At 40.8% G+C, this 21495-nt stretch overlaps 1 protein-coding gene across 1 annotated transcript in view; it reads left to right on the top strand.

The window, feature by feature from the left end:
- LOC124046929 (latent-transforming growth factor beta-binding protein 2-like) overlaps nt 1–21495 on the top strand; it is a 153607-nt gene that overhangs the window by 2507 nt on the left and 129605 nt on the right. The window contains 1 exon segment of the mRNA XM_046367691.1: nt 5807–5880. Within this exon segment, the coding sequence (XP_046223647.1) occupies nt 5807–5880 (74 nt within the window).

Below are 21495 nucleotides of genomic sequence, written 5' to 3'. Positions count from 1 at the left end.
GTACAGTAACCAGAAACATCTTACTTCTTGTGCATTAAGAATGCACATTTGGATTCATGGACTCAACAAGCATATGTTACAAAACAATGTGAATAAAAATATAATCCAACCCATGTGGATTTTAACATGCTTTCTCACTGCACAGAACAAGTATTATTTAAAACAAGGAACCTAGTTACTGGTTTGAATGAATAGGGCATGTGTGTCAATCTAATTAACATAATAACAAATCCCCATGAAAATCAGTCTGTTTATGAATGACATCTGTTTTTTGTATGGGCTGCGTCTCAATCCACGGCATCCGCCTATGTCACCTTCCGCATCTTTTTTTTAAAATGTAATATTTTTTTTTAAACTAGGCAAGTCAGTTAAGAACAAATTCTTACTTACAATGACGGTCTACTGTGGAACAGTGGGTTCAGCCTTATTCTGCCCCTGAACGAGAGATTGTTACCTTGTCAGCTCGGAGATTTGATCCAGCAACCTTTTGGTAACTGGCCAAACGCTCTAACCACTTGGTTATCTGCCGCCCCATCTGTGGGGAAAAGTGTCAGAGCTACAGCACTGTTTGTCAGAAAATCGGTCTTTACACGAAATTCGTCTGTGGAAAGATGAGAATCTCACAAACAAAATGGTGTTTTCCGTTTTGTTCTGCGACCCCAAAAGTCATGGGACTCGTCTGAAGGTAACCCGGTATCGTTTTAAAAAATGAATGAAAGTAGTTTTGTGCCAACTAAAAAAAAGGAGTTAAATATGTGTACATTTATTTCTATATACACTGCTCAAAAAAATCAAGGGAACACTAAATAACACATCCTAGATCTGAATGAATGAAATATTCTTATTAAATACTTTTTTCTTTACATAGTTGAATGTGCTGACAACAAAATCACACAAAAATTATCAATGGAAATCAAATATGGAGGTCTGGATTTGGAGTCACACTCAAAATTAAAGTGGGAAACCACACTACAGGCTGATCCAACTTTGATGTAATGTCCTTAAAACAAGTCAAAATGAGGCTCAGTAGTGTGTGTGGCCTCCACGTGCCTGTATGACCTTCCTACAATGCCTGGGCATGCTCCTGATGAGGTGGTGAATGGTTTCCTGAGGGATCTCCTCCCAGACCTGGACTAAAGCATCCGCCAACTCCTGGAAAGTCTGTGGTGCAACGTGGTGTTGGTGGATGGAGCGAGACATGATGTCCCAGATGTGCTCAATTGGATTCAGGTCTGGGGAACTGGCGGGCCAGTCCATAGCATCAATGCCTTCCTCTTGCAGGAACTGCTGACACACTCTAGCCACATGAGGTCTAGCATTGTCTTGCATTAGGAGGAACCCAGGGGCAACCGCACCAGTATATGGTCTCACAAGGGGTCTGAGGATCTCATCTTGGTACCTAATGGCATTCAGGCTACCTCTGGCGAGCACATGGAGGGCTGTGCGGCCCCCCAAAGAAATGCCACCCCACACCATGACTGACCCACCGCCAAACCGGTCATGCTGGAGGATGTTGCAGGCAGCAGAACGTTCTCCACAGCATTTCCAGACTCTGTCACGTCTGTCACATGTGCTCAGTGTGAACCTGCTTTCATCTGTGAAGAGCACAGGGCGCCAGTGGCGAATTTGCCAATCTTGGTGTTCTCTGGCAAATGCCAAACGTCCTGCACGGTGTTGGGCTGTAAGCACAACCCACACCTGTGGACGTCGGGCCCTCATACCACCCTCATGGAGTCTGTTTCTGACTGTTTGAGCAGACACATGCACATTTGTGGCCTGCTGGAGGTAATTTTGCAGGGCTCTGGCAGTGCTTCTCCTGCTCCTCCTTGCACAAAGGCGGAGGTAGCGGTCCTGCTGCTGGGTTGTTGCCCTCCTACGGCCTCCTACACGTCTCCGGATGTACTGGCCTGTCTCCTGGTAGCGCCTCCATGCTCTGGACACTACGCTGACACAGCAAACCTTCTTGCCACAGCTCGCATTGATGTGTCATCCTGGATGAGCTGCACTACCTGAGCCACTTGTGTGGGTTGTAGACTCCGTCTCATGCTACCACGAGAGTGAAAGCACCGCCAGCATTCAAAAGTGACCAAAACATCAACCAGGAAGCATAGGAATTGAGAAGTGGTCTGTGGTCACCACCTGCAGAACCACTCCTTTATTGGGGGTGTCTTGCTAATTGCCTATAATTTCCACCTGTTGTCTATTCCATTTGCACAACAGCATGTGACATTTATTGTCAATGAGTGTTGCTTCCAAAGTGGACATTTTGATTTCACAGAAGTGTGATTGACTTGGAGTTACATTGTGTTGTTTAAGTGTTCCCTTTATTTTTTTGAGCAGTGTATATATATATATATATATTTCCTAAGCTTTAAAATATCTCATAGATATAGAAAAGACACTTCAAAACCTTATTCCTTATTATACATTTTTTTACTGTCTGTTTTTCCATTTATGAATGTGTTATTCATTGCTTTTCTATGGCCTATAGCAGTAAAGGCCAAACAACACAATATTTGATCAAATCATTTGTTAAACGTTTTTTTATATACCTACAGGTGTCCTACAATTCAAAATCAAATGGCTAAATGATCCATGGTATGACCATTTTAAAACAATTCAATATGTTAGCTTAGTAGAACCCTCCTCTCCAAAGGCTTAGACTTGTAGGGGTTAAAGGTCCAGTGCAGCTTTATTTATCTCAATATCAAATCATTTCTGCATAACAATTAAGTACCTTACTGTGATTGTTTCAATTAAAATGCTCAAAAATAAGCAAAATAGTTTATTAGCAAAAAGCATTTTCTCAAACAAGAATTTAGATGGGACTGTCTGGGAGTGGTCTGAGTGAGGGACCTAATTGGAGGAGCCTAATGGGAGGGATATGTAACCTGAAAACGAGTTGTTATTGGCAGATAGGTTTGAAACTTTGTCATTGGTCTATTAACTTATACTGCCCAGTGATGTTGCCAGGCAGGCCAAAACTCCATCCCACCATCTTTTCAAATCGCTCAAACACTAAAAGGGCATTATCATAATTTTCACAATTTCACAGTATTATTTCAACCTTATTGAGTGGAAATACCTGCCCCTTTAAGGGACCGTAACAGTAAAGGTGCCATAAATCTTCAGAGGCATTAATTAACCGTGTGTAATTCACTTTCTCTTTCATTAGCTTGCAATGAATTATCTGCTTGTCGTTAGAGAGCGTGTGCTTGCATGACACATTTCCTCTCGGAATTCCCACTGTCTCCTTACTCACTCCCTGATTTCTGGTTAGCCCTCTGGGATAGGGAGTTCCACACGGCGTACCTGTCATGCCCTCTCGAGCTCAGTCTGTCAGGAAGACCCAGGACTGCTCCAACTTGCTCGGAAAATTGCTCAACCTGGCTGCATAAAATGGGTCATTATGAGTGCAAATATGACATCATTGATATTTATAGAGCTTTTATGAAAGGTTTTGTTATGTAGAACTTGAATACATTTACCATGCTACTGTACTCTTCATGATGCTAGCAGGAATGATCCCTATAGCCATCAACTTCCCCACAGACCTGCTGGTATATTTTGTATGGTTCATATTCATAATTTCTGGGAGATATTATTGTTTTCTAAGTCACTGTTGTATAGTTAAAATATGGTGAATCAGCTGTTTGCAATTGTAAATGTAATTGATTAACTACCTACCAACTACTTTGCTCTAGTCTGATTGGTCAGATGTTTGTTAGTTGTCAGAAGAGTTCAGGAGTTGATGCATGGTTGTGAATATGGTCAGTTTGCCTTAGCATTTCACAGCTAAGGCAAAGCGACGCAACAACCAATGGTTGCGTGGCACGTCATCGACTGTGTCATCGACTGACATATTGCTATAGCAGATGTGGTTAACTGATTCTTAAAATACCTATCCAGGCATTGTAAGATCTGTCAGGCATCAGCAATGTCTAACAATAGGAACACGTCCTAAATCTGCAAAAGAGTCATTGGTCTCCATCCAGTGTTTTTCTACATAGAGAGTAATCTATCCATCTAAAGAACTCTCAAACCACAAAAAAAACCCGGATGTAACCGTTAGTCTTAACCGTTTTGCAACAGAAACAAGAGCTTCTATTAGACAAATTCTGGTAGGTCCCTCCCCATTTCATTCCGTTTACTTCCGTTTGGATCTGGTTCCTAGTGAATACACCCCAGTTGACTGACCAGGTGGTGGTGACAGGAGGCAGACAGTACTACTGTCACCCTGTGTTTACCTTTTAACAGTTTACTAGTCATCTCCTGACCCAGAACAGATATCGTTCTGTATCTGCATAAGCCATACATACATTCACTCAACTCATTGCCATTAATATCTTGTGGAAAGAAGATGGGAAGTAAATTTATGCCAAAACTCTTGTTTGTGGTTTGAATTTGCCCTGGAGTTGCTCTTGTGGTGTGGTGCCTTTTCATGCATCTCACTGTTAAAATTGGCCAGCGCTGTTCTTGCAGAGTAAAATATGTAAAGAATCTAGTTATTATAGTTTGAAACTTGTCATCTTTCATTTTCCTGGAGATTTATGTGTGCAAAGGGTGCTTTTCATGTGTTTCTCCTGTTCCCTCCCAGGCTCAGATAACCACTAGCCTATTTGTTTTCCCTCTGGACTCCATGCAGCACAGAGAGAGAGGGGTGTGTGGCTCTACACTCACAGATAGAGTTTCATGCTTTGCCTGCAAATGTTATTGAATAAAATGCAATTATTTCTGAATCTCTAAGGTGCTCCTTCAATAGGCCAACCACATTAAGGGATATGAGACTATAATGGGGTCAGAATTAAATCTCAGATAGAAATGTTAAGGTTTGAGACCATGAACACTCAAAACATTATTCCCCTTATGAATTGTGGGGTACTTTACTTTGTACATGCCAGTCCATTTATTACGTACGAATCAAATCAAATGTATTTATAAAGCCTTTTTTACATCAGCAGATGTCACAAAGTGCTTATACAGAAACCCAACCTAAAACTCCAAACAGCAAGCAATGCAGATGTAGACGCACTGTGGCTAGGAAAAACTCCCTAGAAAGGCAGGAACCTAGAGAGGAACCAGACTCTGAGGGGTGTCCAGTCCTCTTCTGGCTGTGCCGGGTGAAGATTATGAGAGTACATGACCATTAAGGCCACATCGTTCTTCAACATATTGAAACGTTCATAAATGACCAACAGGGTCAGATAATATTCACAGTGGTTGTTGAGGGTGCAAAAGGTCAGCACCTCAGGAGTACATTTCAGTTGGCTTTTCATAGCCGAGCATTCAGAGGTTGAGACCGCAGGAGAGAGAGAGAGAGAGAGAGAGAGAGAGAGAGAGAGAGAGAGAGAGAGAGAGAGAGAGAGAGAGAGAGAGAGAGAGAGAGAGAGAGAGAGAGAGAGAGAGAGAGAGAGAGAGAGAGAGAGATTCAGTTAGTTAGTTAGTTAGTTAGTTAGTTGAAAACAGCAGGACAAGGTAGCAAGTCCGTCTGGTAAACAGGTCAGGGTTCCATAGCCGCAAGCAGAACAGTTGAAACTGGAGCAGCAGCACAACATGGTGGGCTGGAGACAGCCAGGAGTCATCAGGCCAGATGGTCCTAGGGTTCAGGTCCTCCGAGAGAGAGAGCGATGGGAGAATTAGAGCGAGCATACTTAGGCCACCAAATTAGACAGAAGAATTTCACCAGATAGGACAGACCCTAGCCCCCTGGCACATATACTATTGCAGCAGAGATACTGGAGGCTGAGTATTACATATCCTCATACAGTATTACATATCCCATTTCTCTCCCTCTCTTTCTCTGCAGGCCTAATGTATGTGGAGGTCACCAGTGCTGCTCTGGATGGGCTGTGGCTTCTGGCACCAACCGCTGCATAAAGCGTAAGTATTCATCTTTGACCATATGCCTTAGGTAAACAATGATCAATGATAATCTCTATCCTTTGGCTTGACTGTCTCTTAACCGTCCTTCTCAATGGTTTAAGCATATTGTCTTACCCAATAGCAGGGGTCGGTAACTTTGGCCTCCCAAAGTTTGAAATCCAAAATATATATATAATTTTAGTTTTTGTTTAAGAAAATGACTGTAGAATTTAGGAAATCTGTTCCCAAATATTCCCACAAATATTTTTTTTTAGATATGATCGTGTCTCAATGAAATTATGAAATGATTGCTTTCCAAATTTAAACAATCTCTTTTTGGGCTTAGGTGTGGGTCAATTTGACCATTCGCTCCTACAAAAACCGTCCCGCGGCTGAGTCTTGTTGCCTAACCCTGCCCTATAGGAAGTGTTCCGGTGTGTCATTATTACCTCCATGGTCATGTTATTAATGTAGATTAGCATGCTCTTTCATGTAAAATCCTAACATGGAAATGACCAGTGCTTAGCACTTGGCTCGCTCTGTTTGACACAAGCCCTTAATAATGGGTGTAACTGCACTTTTCTTTATTTGACCACAGCAATATTGGATATCTTAACTACCATATAATTAAAAACTCAATGGCAGATACTGGGGGTGAGTGAATAATTGGGCACTTTTTAAAGCACAATTTTTGCAGAATCTTAACAGCTTACAAGTGTTACCATTGTAACATTCTTGACATTTGGAAAGTTTTTTTTGCCTTTTTACTGTTCTGTGGGTTGTGAAGTGTTCTGTATGTTTTCTAGTGGGGGGCAGGCGCCTTAAACAATCTCTCCTTTTAAGAGAGAATTGTGACCTAGTAACCACCCAGCTAGCACATTTTGTTCCTTCAAAGTTTTGGGAACATACGTTTTTGGTTTCCCATTGGTTCTGGGAACGAAGCCATACGTTTCCTGACCGGTTAAACTGAAAGCTTTTTAAACGTGCTGAGAACAGAAGTGAAAATTATGCCTGTCTGGGAATGTTTATTTATCGGTTGAAGGGAGGTTCTGATAATGTTTTACTCTGGTTCTTTGAAAGTTTTCCTGGGAGGTTTTATTAATGCACTGAGAATGGAAATTACAAGTTATTTTGAGGTTTTTGATAACTTCCTTAAAACTTTCATTGAACGTTTCAATAAGACTTTTAATAACACTACTAGCTTATTTTGTTTACATAAAAAAACACTCCAAGCACAGATAGGACACATGGTAATTCATTCCCTCAGGAATGAATCACGTGAACACATTTACTTTTTGTGACACGGCGTCAGTGTGATTCGTATCTTTAATCTTCTGTTGTCTAGCTATGGAATTAGTCCACTGCTCCACCAGGATGGTGCTAGCATGCCATGTTTTTATACACATACTAAGCTGTTCTTTTAAATCTATTCAAACAGACCTCATTTCAAGCGTTCAAAAACCAGAGTCGATTTCCATGATACCGTGGAAATGTAATTTGCATAATTACCTCTGGCTTAAATCTGTCAGTTTAAGCCAGATATATGTTTTTTTTTCATTAGATACATCTCAATCCACCACATCCGCCGATATCGCATTTCGTGTCTGCGGTGAAAGGGGACAGAGCTAGAGCAGTGTTTGTCCCGAAAATCGGTCTTCTCACAAAATCGTCTGTAGCATCCGAACAGTTTAGCTTACAAACTATTATGACCCTGTATAAAAATATGAGACTCTCACGAACACGATGGTGTTCTCCGTTTTGCTCTACGAGCGTCTTGGGACTCGTCAGAAGACGGCACAGCCGATTTGCCAACTTCTGTCTGTAGCGTCCGAACAGTTTGGGCTACACACTAAAAAATGAGACTCTCACAAACACATACATGTCAGTTGTTTTGCTCTAGGATGCCCACAGGCCTCACAAGACTCGTCTGAAAGTCCCCAGGTCCCAGTTTTTAAAAATGATGTATGTATGTATGTATGTATGTATGTATGTATGTATGTATGTATGTATGTATGTATGTATGTATGTATGTATGTATGTATGTATGTATGTATGTATGTATGTATGTATGTCTGTGTGTGTGTGTGTGTGTGTGTGTGTGTGTGTGTGTGTGTGTGTGTGTGTGTGTGTGTGTGTGTGTGTGTGTGTGTGTGTGTGTGTGTGTGTGTGTGTGTGTGTGTGTGTGTGTGTGTGTGTGTGTGTGTGTGTGTGTGTGTGTGGAGACTGTAAAAAATAAGGCGATAAATATTTTTTTACATATATTTATAGACTGAGCAAGAAAAGAAACGTCCTGCGTTGCATCGATTATATGCAACGCAGGACATGCTAGATAAACTAGTAATATCATCAACCATGTGTAGTTAACTAAGATAAGTTTAATGCTAGCTAGCAACTTCCCTTGGCTTCTTGCTGCCCTCGTGTAACCGGTAGTCAGCCTGCCACGTAGGCTCCTTTTGGAGTGCAATGTAAGGCAGGTTGTTTGAGCGTTGGACTAGTAACCGGAAGGTTGCAAAAACGAATCCCCGAGCTGACAAGGTAAAAATATGTCGTTCTGCCCCTGAACAAGGCAGTTAACCCATTGTTCCTAGGTCATCATTGAAAATAAGAATGTGTTCTTAATAACTGACTTGCCTAGTTAAATAAAGGTGTAAAAAATAAATAAATAATAATAGGCAAATCGGTGTCCAAAAATACCGGTTGTTATTGAAAACTTGAAATCGGCCCTAATTAATTGTCCATTCCAATTAACCGGTCAACCTCTAATTTTGACCCCCCCCCCTCTTGTTCAGGGACACATTACTCTATTTCTGTTAGTCACATGTCTGCGGAAGTTGTTCAGTTTATGTCTCAGTTGTTGAATCTCATGTTCATACAAATATTTACACATGCTAAGTTTGCTGAAAATAAATGCAGTTTTTTTGCTGAGTTTGTAAATTTAACTTTTTTTCTCTCCCAGATATAGGACAGACACCTCAGAACAAACTTCCTTTAGATTTTTTGAGGGGGAATATCTGTTGTTCCATGAAGTGAATCTGTTATTCAATGCGTTTGTATGGGCTAATAGCAGTAAGGACTGTCTGTTATTCAATGTGTTTGTATGGGCTAATAGCAGTAAGGACGATCTGTTGTTCCATGTAGTGAATCTGTTATTCAATGTGTTTGTATGGGCTAATAGCAGTAAGGACTGTCTGTTATTCAATGTGTTTGTATGGGCTAATAGCAGTAAGGACTGTCTGTTATTCAATGTGTTTGTATGGGCTAATAGCAGTAAGGACTGTCTGTTATTCAATGTGTTTGTATGGGCTAATAGCAGTAAGGACTGTCTGTTATTCAATGTGTTTGTATGGGCTAATAGCAGTAAGGACTGTCTGTTATTCAATGTGTTTGTATGGGCTAATAGCAGTAAGGACGATCTGTTGTTCCATGTAGTGAATCTGTTATTCAATGTGTTTGTATGGGCTAATAGCAGTAAGGACTGTCTGTTATTCAATGTGTTTGTATGGGCTAATAGCAGTAAGGACTGTCTGTTATTCAATGTGTTTGTATGGGCTAATAGCAGTAAGGACAAATGAAAATGGTCATACTTTTTATGTATATATTTTTTATACTTCAAGTGGTATTAAAATTAAAAATCAAATAGCTAAATGATCCTTGGTATGACCTTCTTAAAAAAACACAGTCATAGCTTAGTAGAACCCCCCCTCCCCCGGTTTAGACAGGGCTTAGACTGTAAAGGGTTAAGATCAGGTGTGGCCAATTAGTGGGCGCGGCCAACACACCTTGGGCGCGTTCAGCAGGATTGAACGTTTTGGAACATTCAGATTGAAATAGTGTATGTACATCAAAAATACCTCTTTGATATGTAGAATAAGGAATCCGGCTCTATTCATGGCATTTCTATCTGCAACGTTCAGAAATGTTTGGCAACTGAACATGACCCTGAACACACTTACAAGATAGAGGATAGAGAGAGTTTTGTTGATGCTGAGAACAAAATATATGTTTTTAATAACATTCTTAGAACATCCTCTGAACGTTACTAAAGTTTTCTTGTGCTTTTTATGGAAAGTTTTCTTAATATTCTGAGATCATAATGTATATTTTTAAGTAAATTCTTAAAATGTTCTCTGAATGTTACTAAACTATTTTTTGTGTTTTTTATGGAAAGTTTTTATAACGTTCTCAGAACAATTTGAGACCATTACTTTAAATAAAACTGTAGGAAACGTTATACTGAAGTACTGAAATTCACACAGAAGAACTTTACTTCTTAACGTTCTTGGAACAATTTGAGAACATGACTTTAAGTGTTAGCTCGGCAGCTCCTGGTTACAAATATTATCAAAGCTTTTCTATAGCCTATCAAAACATTTTGACAACGTTTCTCCTTTTATTTTTGCCTGTCATCATGTTGCTGACTGAAATAACAGGTTATAGGAGAAGCTGTTCTAGAAAGAGTTATCTTTACGTTTTACAAGCACAGAATGTGAAACCCACACTCACAACCTGCATTTCGGGGCTAGAACAGTTCCCACAGCAACTAGACAGCAGCACACAAACACACACTCACAGTGTCACACGATACAAAAGCTGTAGTTGTTTGCCCATCAGTAAATAAAGTCACCTCCTCATTCGCCAGCCTCCTAATTACTACCGCTGGTCCCAGCTAAAGGCACACTTACAGAGGTGTAAATGACTTAGGATGAAGCAGGAGTTACCCAGATCAGATGGGTAAACATTTTTCACCTGCCAGAAAGTAACATGTCCCTTCTAAACCAGTCTCGTTAAACACAGTAGACCATCTAAGAAGGCAAGGTCTCCATCCCACCACCATCTGGTCTCTGTTAGGAGTTTGGCCCGCACCCAGGTGTGGCTGGAGGGTAGGGAACCATCAGCTGTGTAGTGAACTCCACATCACGACCCCAGGCCGGGCCCTGGCCTGGAGCCAAAACAAGCCCCCCAGCCAGCCTGCCCTGGGAGCTCCCTTATGGAGACCTCCACCGTGGTGGTGGAAACCCCCCCACTAACTCAGACTATCACATTCTCTGAGTGTGTTACTGCAGACCCTAACAGGGTATAACTAGTGGGGGGCGGCCACATGAGAAAACATGTTCACAGTGGGGGAAAGAAAAGGAACAAACCTGTCAACTGGGAAATATGTAAAAACATATCCTCACTGAGCCACGTCTTGGAAATTATATACGACGGGATTGAAGTAATGTCTAATATTAAAACTGTCGGTCGTAAGCTTCAACCGGGAGAGCGGATTTGGTGTCTTGAGTTATGGTTTCTCAACAACACGTCCTTGTTGAATCAGGTTGATGTCACAGCAAATATATGGCAGGAATTGGTTTGACAGTTGTCCAGTGAGAATGCCTACAAGGATTTGTAAATGCTATGTTTATAGAAATGTCTGGGTCTTTGTGTGTCTGGTCTGGTATGGAATCAAGATATGGTTTTAAGAGGTTTTCAGAGTTCTTGCCCAGTTAGTACATTTGGTTCCTTGGAAGTTGTGGGAAAGTATATTTTTGGTTTCCCATTGGTTCTGGGAACGAAGCCATAAGTGAAACTTTTTCCAATGTTCTGAAAACGGAAGTGCAAATTTTGCCTGTATTGGGAACATTCATTTTTATTTTGCAGGAAGGTTTTGAGAACGTTTTACTCTGGTTTCTTGAAAGTTGTCCTGGGAGGATTTATTAACGCTCTGAGAACGGATATTATAGGCTATTTGGAGGTTTTATAATAACTTACTTAAAACTTTCACTAAATGTTACAATAAGACTTTTAATAACACTCCAATCTCATTTTGGGTAAACTTTTATGAACTCCAAGCACAGATAGGACACGTAAATTAATTTCCTTTGGCATTAATCATGCAAACACATTTCTTTTTTATTGTGACATGGCATCTGTGAGATTTAAACACATAATCTTCTTTTCTCTACACATGAAATTGGATGGAGCTAGCATGCAATGTTTTTTACGCATACAAAGCTGTTGATTTTAGTCTATTCAAACAGACCCCATTTCAAAGGAAACAAGCACACATTAAGATCACATGTGGCCAATTAATGGGCGTGGCCAACACACCTGAAAACAATTAACTTTCTCTATCCTTTATCTTGTTTTGTTGATGCTGAGAGTGCAACGTACAGTGCACTCGGAAAGTATTCAGACCCCTTGACTTTTTCCACATTTTGTTACGTTACAGTCTTATTCTAAAATGGATTAAATATTTTTTTTCCCCCCTCATCAATCTGCACACAATACTCCATAATGACAAAGCAAAAATAGGTTTTTAGACATTTTTGCTAAGTAAAAAATAAATGAAATATCACATGTACATAGGTATTCAGACCCTTCAATCAGTACTTTGGCACCGATTACAGCCTCAAATCTTCTTGGGTATGACGCAAGCTTGTATCACCTATATTTGGGGAGTTTCCCCCATTCTTCTCTGCAGATCCTCTCAAGTGATTCCAGGAGTGTCACTGCACAGCTTTTTCAGGTCTCTCCAGAGATGTTAGATTGGGTTCAAGCCCGGGCTCTGGCTAGGCCACTCTAGGACATTCAGAGGCTTGTCCCGAAGCCACTCCTGCGTTGTCTTGGCTGTGTGCTTAGGGTTGTTATCCTGTTGGAAGGTGAACCAGCACTCTGGTGCAGGTTTTCATCAAGGATATTTATTTATTTATTTTACCTTTATTTAACTAGGCAAGTCAGTTAAGAACAAATTCTTATTTTCAATGACGGCCTAGGAACAGTGTAACTGCCTGTTCAGGGGCAGAACAACAGATTTGTACCTTGTCAGCTCGGGGGTTTGAACTTGCAACCGTCTGGTTACTAGTCCAACGCTCTAACCACTAGGCTACCCTGCCGCCCCAGGATCACTCTGTACTTTGTTCTGTACTTTGTTCCGTTCATCTTTCCCTTGATCCTGACTGATCCCAGTGCCTGCCGCTGAAAACATCCCCACAGCATGATGCTGCCACCACCATGCTTCATAGTAGGGATGGCGTCTTCCAGACGTGAAGCTTGGCATTCAGGGCAAAGGGTTCAATCTTGGTTTCATCAGACCAGAGAATCTTGTGCGGGCTGTCATGTACCTTTTACTGAGGATTGACTTTCATCTGGCCACTCTAACATAAATGCCTGATGTTGGTGGAGTGCTGCAGAGTTGGTTGTCCTTCTGGAAGGTTCTCCCATCTCCACAGAGGAACTCTGGAGCTCTATCAGAGTGACCATCGGGTTTCTGGTCACCTCCCTGACCAAGGCCCTTCTCCCCAGATTGATCAGTTTGGCCGAGTGTCCAGCTCTAGGAATAGTCTTGGTGGTTCCAAACTTCTTCCATTTCAGATTGATGGAGGCTACTGAGTTCTCGGGGACCTTCAATGCTGCAGAAATTGTTTCGTACCCTTCCCCAGATCTGTGCCTTGACACAATCCTGTCTCTGAGCTCTAGGGACAACCTCATTCCTTCAACCTCATGGCTTGGTTTTTTCTCTGACATAAACTGTCAACTGTGGGACCTTATATAGACAGGTGTGTGCCTTTCCAAATCATGTCCAATCAATTGAATTTATTTTAAATAACATTCTTAGGTTCTCTGAGCTTTACTAAAGTTTTATTGTGGTTTTCCGGAAAGTTTTCTTCACGTTCTGAGAACGAAATGTATGTTTTTAAATAACAGTCTTAGAACGTTTTCTGAACATTACTAAAGTTTTCTTGTGATTTTTTTTATTGAAAGTTTTCTTAACGTTCCCAGAACAATTTGAGAACATGGTGTTAAATACAACCATGAAGAAACCAGTAGGAAACATTATGCTGAAGTGCTGAAATTCCCACAGAAGAACATTGTTTCTTCACATTCCCAATGTCAAACCTGTTGGAGAACATTCCTAGAACATGACCAAAATTGAAATGAAATGTAACCATGTTTGAGCTTTTAGGAAATGTTCTGTTAAATGATTGAAAACTAAGAAAATGAAGTTTGTTTTACTAAGTTCCTTAAATGAGGATGTTTCAAAGTTTCTTAAATGTGCTGAGAATGTTCCATGGCCAAGTAACTATCCTGCACCATTCACATAAAGTTGTGGGAAGGTTGTATACAAAATAACCATAGGACAACTATGGTCTCACCAAGCTCTGAGAAACATTTGGTTCCCAGAACGTTATGTGCTATCTGGGTGTCCTGTTGTGGGTTTGGCCCAAGGTTTGCTCTTGGCTCAGATTCTGCCTTGTTGTCGTAGAAGATGGATGGTAAACACAGTTGTTTTTTCTGTTTTGTGTTGTTTAGTAAGTAACATCCGTCTAAAAGAGTTTGCTGTTATGTAATAGAATACTGAGTAATAATTTGTAATTATTTTTGCTTGAAAGTCACCTTAGTAAATGTTCTTTGAAGTATCATCATTAAAAATAATACATTGTTGAGAAAATGTCTTATGTTATTGTTATGTATATAAATTCTGATCAGGCTTTTAAGTCTGTGTTTGTCAGTGTTGTCTGATCCAACCACTGGTTTTATTGATGGTTGTCATAAGGCACATAGTTCTGTGGTTATTTCTGCTTAGGTTGGCCAAAGCCATAAATTGATGCCAGGTGTAACTGTGGCCAATGGCTATAGAAGATTCCCAGTTTACCTTCATATTTATTTACAAGCAGCATTTAGCATAACTATGCCCCACGGATCCAAAAGGGTGCATCTGGTTTGGGGGTCATCTCTTTAGTAAATTTGTCAGATTCACATCTGTTGACCAAAAAACCCTCAGTCCCAGAGATCAAGAGCAACGGAAGGCCAGATGTACCACAGACAGACAGACAGACAGACAGACAGACAGACAGACAGACAGACAGACAGACAGACAGACAGACAGACAGACAGACAGACAGACAGACAGACAGACAGACAGACAGACAGACAGACAGACAGACAGACAGACAGACAGACAGACAGACAGACAGACAGACAGACAGACAGACAGACAGACAGACAGGCTGCATGTGGACATGTCTGCACAACCTGCTGCTGTCAAGACACACACACACACACACCTCTAAATGAACTTTTCATCTTCCAATGTATTTTACTGTAAAGCCCCCCCAAACTGCTCCACACATTTATTCCATGATAAAAAAAAGACCTGCGGATTCCTCCTTTTGCCAGAACCAGGGAATTAGGAATTATAATTAAATGATCTTATACATGTAGAGTGTCTTCAAAAGTATTCATACCCCTTTACTTATTCCACATGTTGTTGTGTTACAGCCTGAATTCAACATTGATTAAATATATTTTTCTCACAATATCCCATAATGTCAAAGTGAAAACATGTTTTGAAAATGAAATACAGAAATCTAATTTGCATACAGTACCAGTCAAATGTTTGGACACACCTACTCATGTCAGGTTGTAGAATAATAGTGAAGACATCAAAACTATGAAATAACACATATGGAATCATGCAGTAACCAAAAAAGTGTTAAACAAAACAAAATAGATTTTATATTTGAGATTCTTCAAAGTAGTCACCCTTTGCCTTGATGACAGCTTTGTACACTTTTGGCATTCTCTCAACCAGTTTCAGTAACCTGGAATGCATTTCAAATAACATGTGCGCCTTGTTAATTTGTGTAATTTGTTCCTTCTTAATGTGTTTGTGCCAATCAGTTGTGTTGTGAAAAGTTAGGGGTGGTATACAGAAGATATCCCTATTTGGTAAAAGACCAAGTCCATATTATGACAAGAACAGCTCAAATAAGCAAAGAGAAATGACAGTCCATCATTTGAAGAACAAGTGCAGTCGTAAAAACCATCAAGCGCTATGATGAAACTGGCTCTCATGAGGACCTCTGCTGCAGAGGATAAGTTCATTAGAGTTAACTGCACCTCAGATTGCAGCCCAAATAAATGTTTCACAGAGTGCAAGTAACAGACACATCTCAACATCAACTGTTCAGAGGAGGCTGTATGAATCAGGCCTTCATGATCGAATTATTGCAAAGAAACCTCTACTGTAGGACACAAATAATAAGAAGAGACTTGCTTGGGACAAGAAACACGAGCAATGGACATTAGACCAGTGTGGAAATCTGTCCTTTGGTCTGATGAGTCCAAATTTGAGATTTTGGGTTCCAACCACCATGTCTTTGTGAGATGCGAAGCAGGTGAATGGATCATCTCCGCATGTGTGGTTCTCACTGTGAAGCATGGAGGAGGAGGTGTGATGGTGTGGGGGATGCTTTTGCTGGTAACACTGTCACTTAACCAGCATGGTTACCACAGCATTCTGCAGCGATACGCCATCCCATCTGGTTTGCGATTAGTGGAACTGTCATTTGTTTTTCAACAGGACAATGACCCCAAACACACCTCCAAGGGTGGCTACTTTGAAGAATCTAAAATATAAACTATATTTTTTATTTGTTTCCACTTTTTTGGTTACTACATGATTCCATATGTGTTATTTAATATGTTTGATGTCTTCACTATTATTCTACATTGTAGAAAATAGTACAAAAATAAAGAAAAAACCTAGGTTTGTCCAAACTTTTGACTGATTCTGTAAGTATTCACACCCATTTGCTATGACACTCCAAATTGAGCTCAGGTGCATCCAATTTACTTTGATCATCCTTGAGCTGTCACTACAACTTAATTGGTGCAGTGGTCTAAGTCACTGCATCTCAGTGCAAGAGGCACCACTACAGTCCCTGGTTCAGATCCAGGCTGTATCACATCTGGCCGTGATTGGGAGTCCCATAGGGTGGCGCACAATTGGTCCAGCTTCGTCCGGGTTTGGCCGGAGTAGGCCGTCATTATAAATAAGAATTTGTTCTAAACTGACTTGCCTAGTTAAATAAAGGTTACGTTTAATAAATTAAATTGGAGTCAAGCTGTGGCCAATTCAATTGTTTGGACATGATTTAGAATGAAACACCTGTCTATATAAGGTCCCACATTTGACAGTGCATGTCGGAGTAGAAACTATATCATGAAGTCCAAAGAACTGGATGTAGATTGTGATGAAGCATATATCTGGGGAAGTGTATAAAACAATTTCTAGAGTGTTGAAAGTTTCCAAAGCACAGTGTTCTCCATCATTGGTACATTGAACAAATATGTCTGGAGGAAACCAGGCACAGCTCTTTACCCGTCTAACATCATCCCTACCATGAAGCATGGTGGTGGCAGCATCATGCTATGGGGATGCTTTTCAGTGGCAGGGACTGGGTGACTGGTAAGAATACAGAGAACAATGAATGGAGCCAAATACAGGCAAATGCTTGATGAGAACCTGGCGCAAATGCCCTTAGACTGGGGCAAAGACTTTACGTTCCAACAGTACAATAACCCCAAGCATACAGCTAAAGAAATTCTGGAATGGCTTCAGAACAAGAATGTGAAAGTCCTTGAGTGGCCCAGTTAAAGCCCAGACTTGAATCCCATTCAAAATCTGTGGAAAGACTTGAAGATTGTTGTTTCCCTCCGCTTTTCATCTAAACTAAGAATTAGAGAAAATCTCCAAATCCAGATGTGCAAAGCTAGTACAGATATACCAAAGACGACTCAAAGCTGTAATCACCGCAAAAAGTGCTTCTACAAAGTATTTACTCAGGGGTGTGAATACTTATGTAAATTATATTTCTGTATTTAATTTTCAATAAATTTACAAAAGATTCTTAACATGTTTTTACTTTGTTATTCTGGGGTATTGTGTGTAGATGGGTGAGAATGTATTTTTAAAAATCAATTTTGAATTCAGTAACACAACAAAATGTGGAATAAGTCAAGGGGTATGAATACTTTCTGAATATTTCCAATAGTCATTCACAATCGCAATACACCGTTTTAAACCACAGAATGAATGAACACTTCACCAGCAAACCAGTGATTCATTAAATGAGCCAGGAATGATAAGTAGTGGGAATGCAGTCCACCTTGATGACCAATTATTGCCAAAAAAAGGGAAACTGAACATCGAATTACTGGAATTCCTCTGATTTGTATCGTAAATAGCCACAGAAACATGTTTCCAAAATAGCAAAACCTCCGGCAGGCCAAACTGAATCAAATGAGGAGGAAGTAAAAGGTCACCTTATTAGGTGGAAGCACTTTTACTTTACTTATTGACTGTCACTACTGTACCAGAATTGGACTCCAGTATTTTATAGATGAAAATAGTCTCTCTTGTTCTACTGGTATCTCACTTTAATCTATGTGATATTCAAAGTAAGATTCACAGCAGGCATCTCGCAGTGAACATTATCTGGGCTACAGTATCACACAAAGTTGATCTGAGTCAACTGACTATTCAGATCTCCTATTAGTAGTGTTTATTTTTGGTTGGTTAGAAGGTTTAATCCTCACATATCAAAGTTGCCATTTAAATCCTGACCAACAGGTGTTTACACACTGAGTTTGGCTCGTCATGATCATAAGACGGACTTCACCGGCCATAGAGAGAGGGCTAGCCCTTTGCATTCATACCGCCCGGGTCACTATGCATCAGTGTCATTAGGGTTGCAATGGCTTCTCCTCCTGACATGGTCTCTTTGTTAATTGGATTAATGACATGGTCTGCTGAACACAAACTTGAATTTAGGACTGAATGCAGAATGCCTCTCACAGGAGGGAGACTCCCCACAGTGCATACTGTGTCTCGCTGACCATCTCACCCCAACACAGTGAGTTTACCCAGTGCCATGGCACAAAGACTTATCGATGTCTTCTGCAGTTGAATTCATACTTGCTGCACATACTGTAGTGAAGACCAAATGGTACGTGGAATGTATTTGAACATGCAATAAGTATAATCAGCCATGAAATAATGGCTCTTGGTTTAAATCCGTAGTTGTCTTTGAGAGGGCAGATGAAAGGTGCATCATTCTTGAAGAGAAATGAAGTTGTTTTCAACCTTTTAAGCAGCCAGTGATTGACAGAGTGAAATGCGGTAGAAAGGAGTTTCTTTTTGATTTCCTTCCAGCTTTCTTTGGCCTGCTGTGCTGCTCAGGGCCCCATCCAAACCTAAAATAACTCTTCATGCAGAAAGTCTGCCTCTCTCTCTTTCATTCCCCCTTCCTCGCTATTTCCCTCCTTTTCCAAACAAAAATGTCCTGCATGTAGAATGTTTCTTTAATTCCATCATATCCTCACGGCTGTTAGGGATAGATTAAAGCCTTCCAGTGTGACAGATTTGGAGACACCGTTAGGAATGATGTATGTTTTGATTCAAGCTCTGCTGCCCAAAATCAGAATTACGTACTTTGTAGTTACCTCATCCTACATAACCTACAGAGGTGTCATGCCCATTGGGGGCACAGGGGCACATGCCCCCTCAGATTCTGGTATTTTTTTGTATTTTTTAAATGAACATGACTAGCCAGTTAGCATTTTTATGAAGTTGGCTTTAGCTAGCCCAGATAGGTTCCCAATCACCAAACCTCATATCTAGCTACCTAGCTAAGAAGCCATTGCAGGTTATCATTCAAGTTGGAGTAGCTAGCTTGTCTAACCATGCCTGCTGATAAGGTTGGGAGACTTTAGAAAAGCAAGCAATAACTAAATATACTGAATAAGACTCATATTCCTTTCAATATTTTATCCAGATGCGGAGAAGCATATTTTGCTTCTTTAAATAAAGAAACACCAGTCAGGAGGGTACAGACAGCTCAAGAGGTATGCTTATATATGAAGAAAAATAGACATAGAATTAAGCATAATGATTATGGCTGTAGATTTCCAACCCCCAGCCATCCTCACATACTTTTTGCCCCCTCAGATTTTTCAGGGTATACAGTATGACGCCTCTGATAACATGGGGCTATGTACCATCCTACTGAAGCTCTCATTTGGGGCCCTGTCAACTCAGGGGGAGTGAGTTCAGGTTGACTATACCTTGTTGTAAAACAGAGTCCACCTGTAATATGCTTTCCTCTCACATAAACACGTGTCCACCAGCTGCTAAAGTAAAGCATCAAGGACATACATTTTGGGAAATTATTTTGGCTTGTGGTATTGGTGCTTTTTTGAATATCTATTTTGTTCCAGATGCATTGGGCATGCATTGCTACAGTCCAAACACTGTTCATGATTTAGTGTGAAGACTGTCTTTGCATTCAACCACTGTATATTCAAGCCTATCATTGAATCTGACAGTGTTCCATTGCTTCCATGGCTGTGGGCCAGTTGCTCATCCTTATCAAAACCAAATCTGCTTGTGAGCCAAGTCACCTGTCATTTTCATTGGGAGAAAATATGTTTATGTTCCATTCAATTGTTTGAAGAGCATACACTGCTAAATGCATTAGCTGTATGGAAGAGTTAAATATCAGGCTTGAAGGACATTATGAGCCAATATACAGTACTGTTGAAAATGTCTTTGCCATGTATTGTCATCTAGCATGACACACACATAGAGTTTAGCCTAAAATCTCTTTTAAAGAAAAGTGAATTAGGCATAAACAGTTCATGTATATAGGGCATGCTGATAAGGATCAAATCTGCCTAGAAACGTGGCTTGTTTCTTTACAGGACCACTGGAAGGTATTTAAACCACTGGCCTCTATGGTGACGTTGTTCAGTCAGGGGTGAAGTAATTGCTACACAGACAGGCCGTCCCTGCTTTACAGGCGCACTGCGGATTAGCAGGGGGTTACACAGTTCACCGTTCAGGGGCATAACTCTCCCTGGCAGTCTGGATGGTTTTATGGGCTATTAGACAGATCCTGTAATCAATACACACACCATGTTCACAGAGCCCTATCATTACCCACACACTGGGATGGACACTCCTCAAACCAGGAGGCCTCCCTTCTCCTCACCAGCTGTTGTCTGTCTGGAGGTGGCAATCAGGTTCTGTTTGGGCCTCCTCTGGCCACATGTTTTTCTAATTGCTACCATGGACCACAGCATAGCTAGAATGAGTTACTGCATTGGCTGTGGATGAGGAGGGGAAAGGTTTGTTTTTCTGTTTACACATTGGTTTTGGTTGGCGAGCCCCTGTTGATATAGGGCCACTAGAGACGGAAGTAGAACGCTGTTACTCTGCTCTAGCCATGGGTTGTCTGACGGGTCTAATACATTGTTCAATGACATTTGACTGTTTCTGTTTCTTTAAGCGCAATGTAACTGATGTCGTGATGCAAGGAGAGCGTGGATCTGCCAGAGATATCTTAACAGAGAGACTGTAGAGAACTTTGCAAGACTTTGCTTGATTGACCGGGTCACATACAGTACAACACCAAACGGTAAACACTCCCCACCTCTCTGTACCCGATAGCCTTATGGCCATATGGAAACTGTTGTGATGTTATCCCCTTGAGAATGGAGTCGAAATTACACGTACAGTAGTGGGCACATACCCCCAGATATCCCCCCAGAGGATTGCTCATTAAAGGCTGAAGGAGGTGTAGGTGGAGAGGTACAGTATAGCATGGCTAAAAGTAATGTACACAATGTCATGGGTCAGCCTCAGGTTACCTAAATCCCCATGCCAATTTGAGTGGAGAGGGAGTGAAAGCCCAGACTACTGTATTAGGTTGAAAAACCGCACTGTGACAGAAAAAGTGAAAAGATATGAAGGGGCAACTCCATTTTCTGAAATGTTACCCCATAAGGCTTTACTAGAAAGTACCACAG

The sequence above is a fragment of the Oncorhynchus gorbuscha genome, linkage group LG10, assembly GCF_021184085.1.
Source record: "Oncorhynchus gorbuscha isolate QuinsamMale2020 ecotype Even-year linkage group LG10, OgorEven_v1.0, whole genome shotgun sequence".
Classification (NCBI taxonomy): Eukaryota; Metazoa; Chordata; class Actinopteri; order Salmoniformes; family Salmonidae; genus Oncorhynchus; species Oncorhynchus gorbuscha.
Note: the sequence above shows the minus strand (reverse complement) of the source record. Positions and strands in the feature narration are given on the sequence as shown.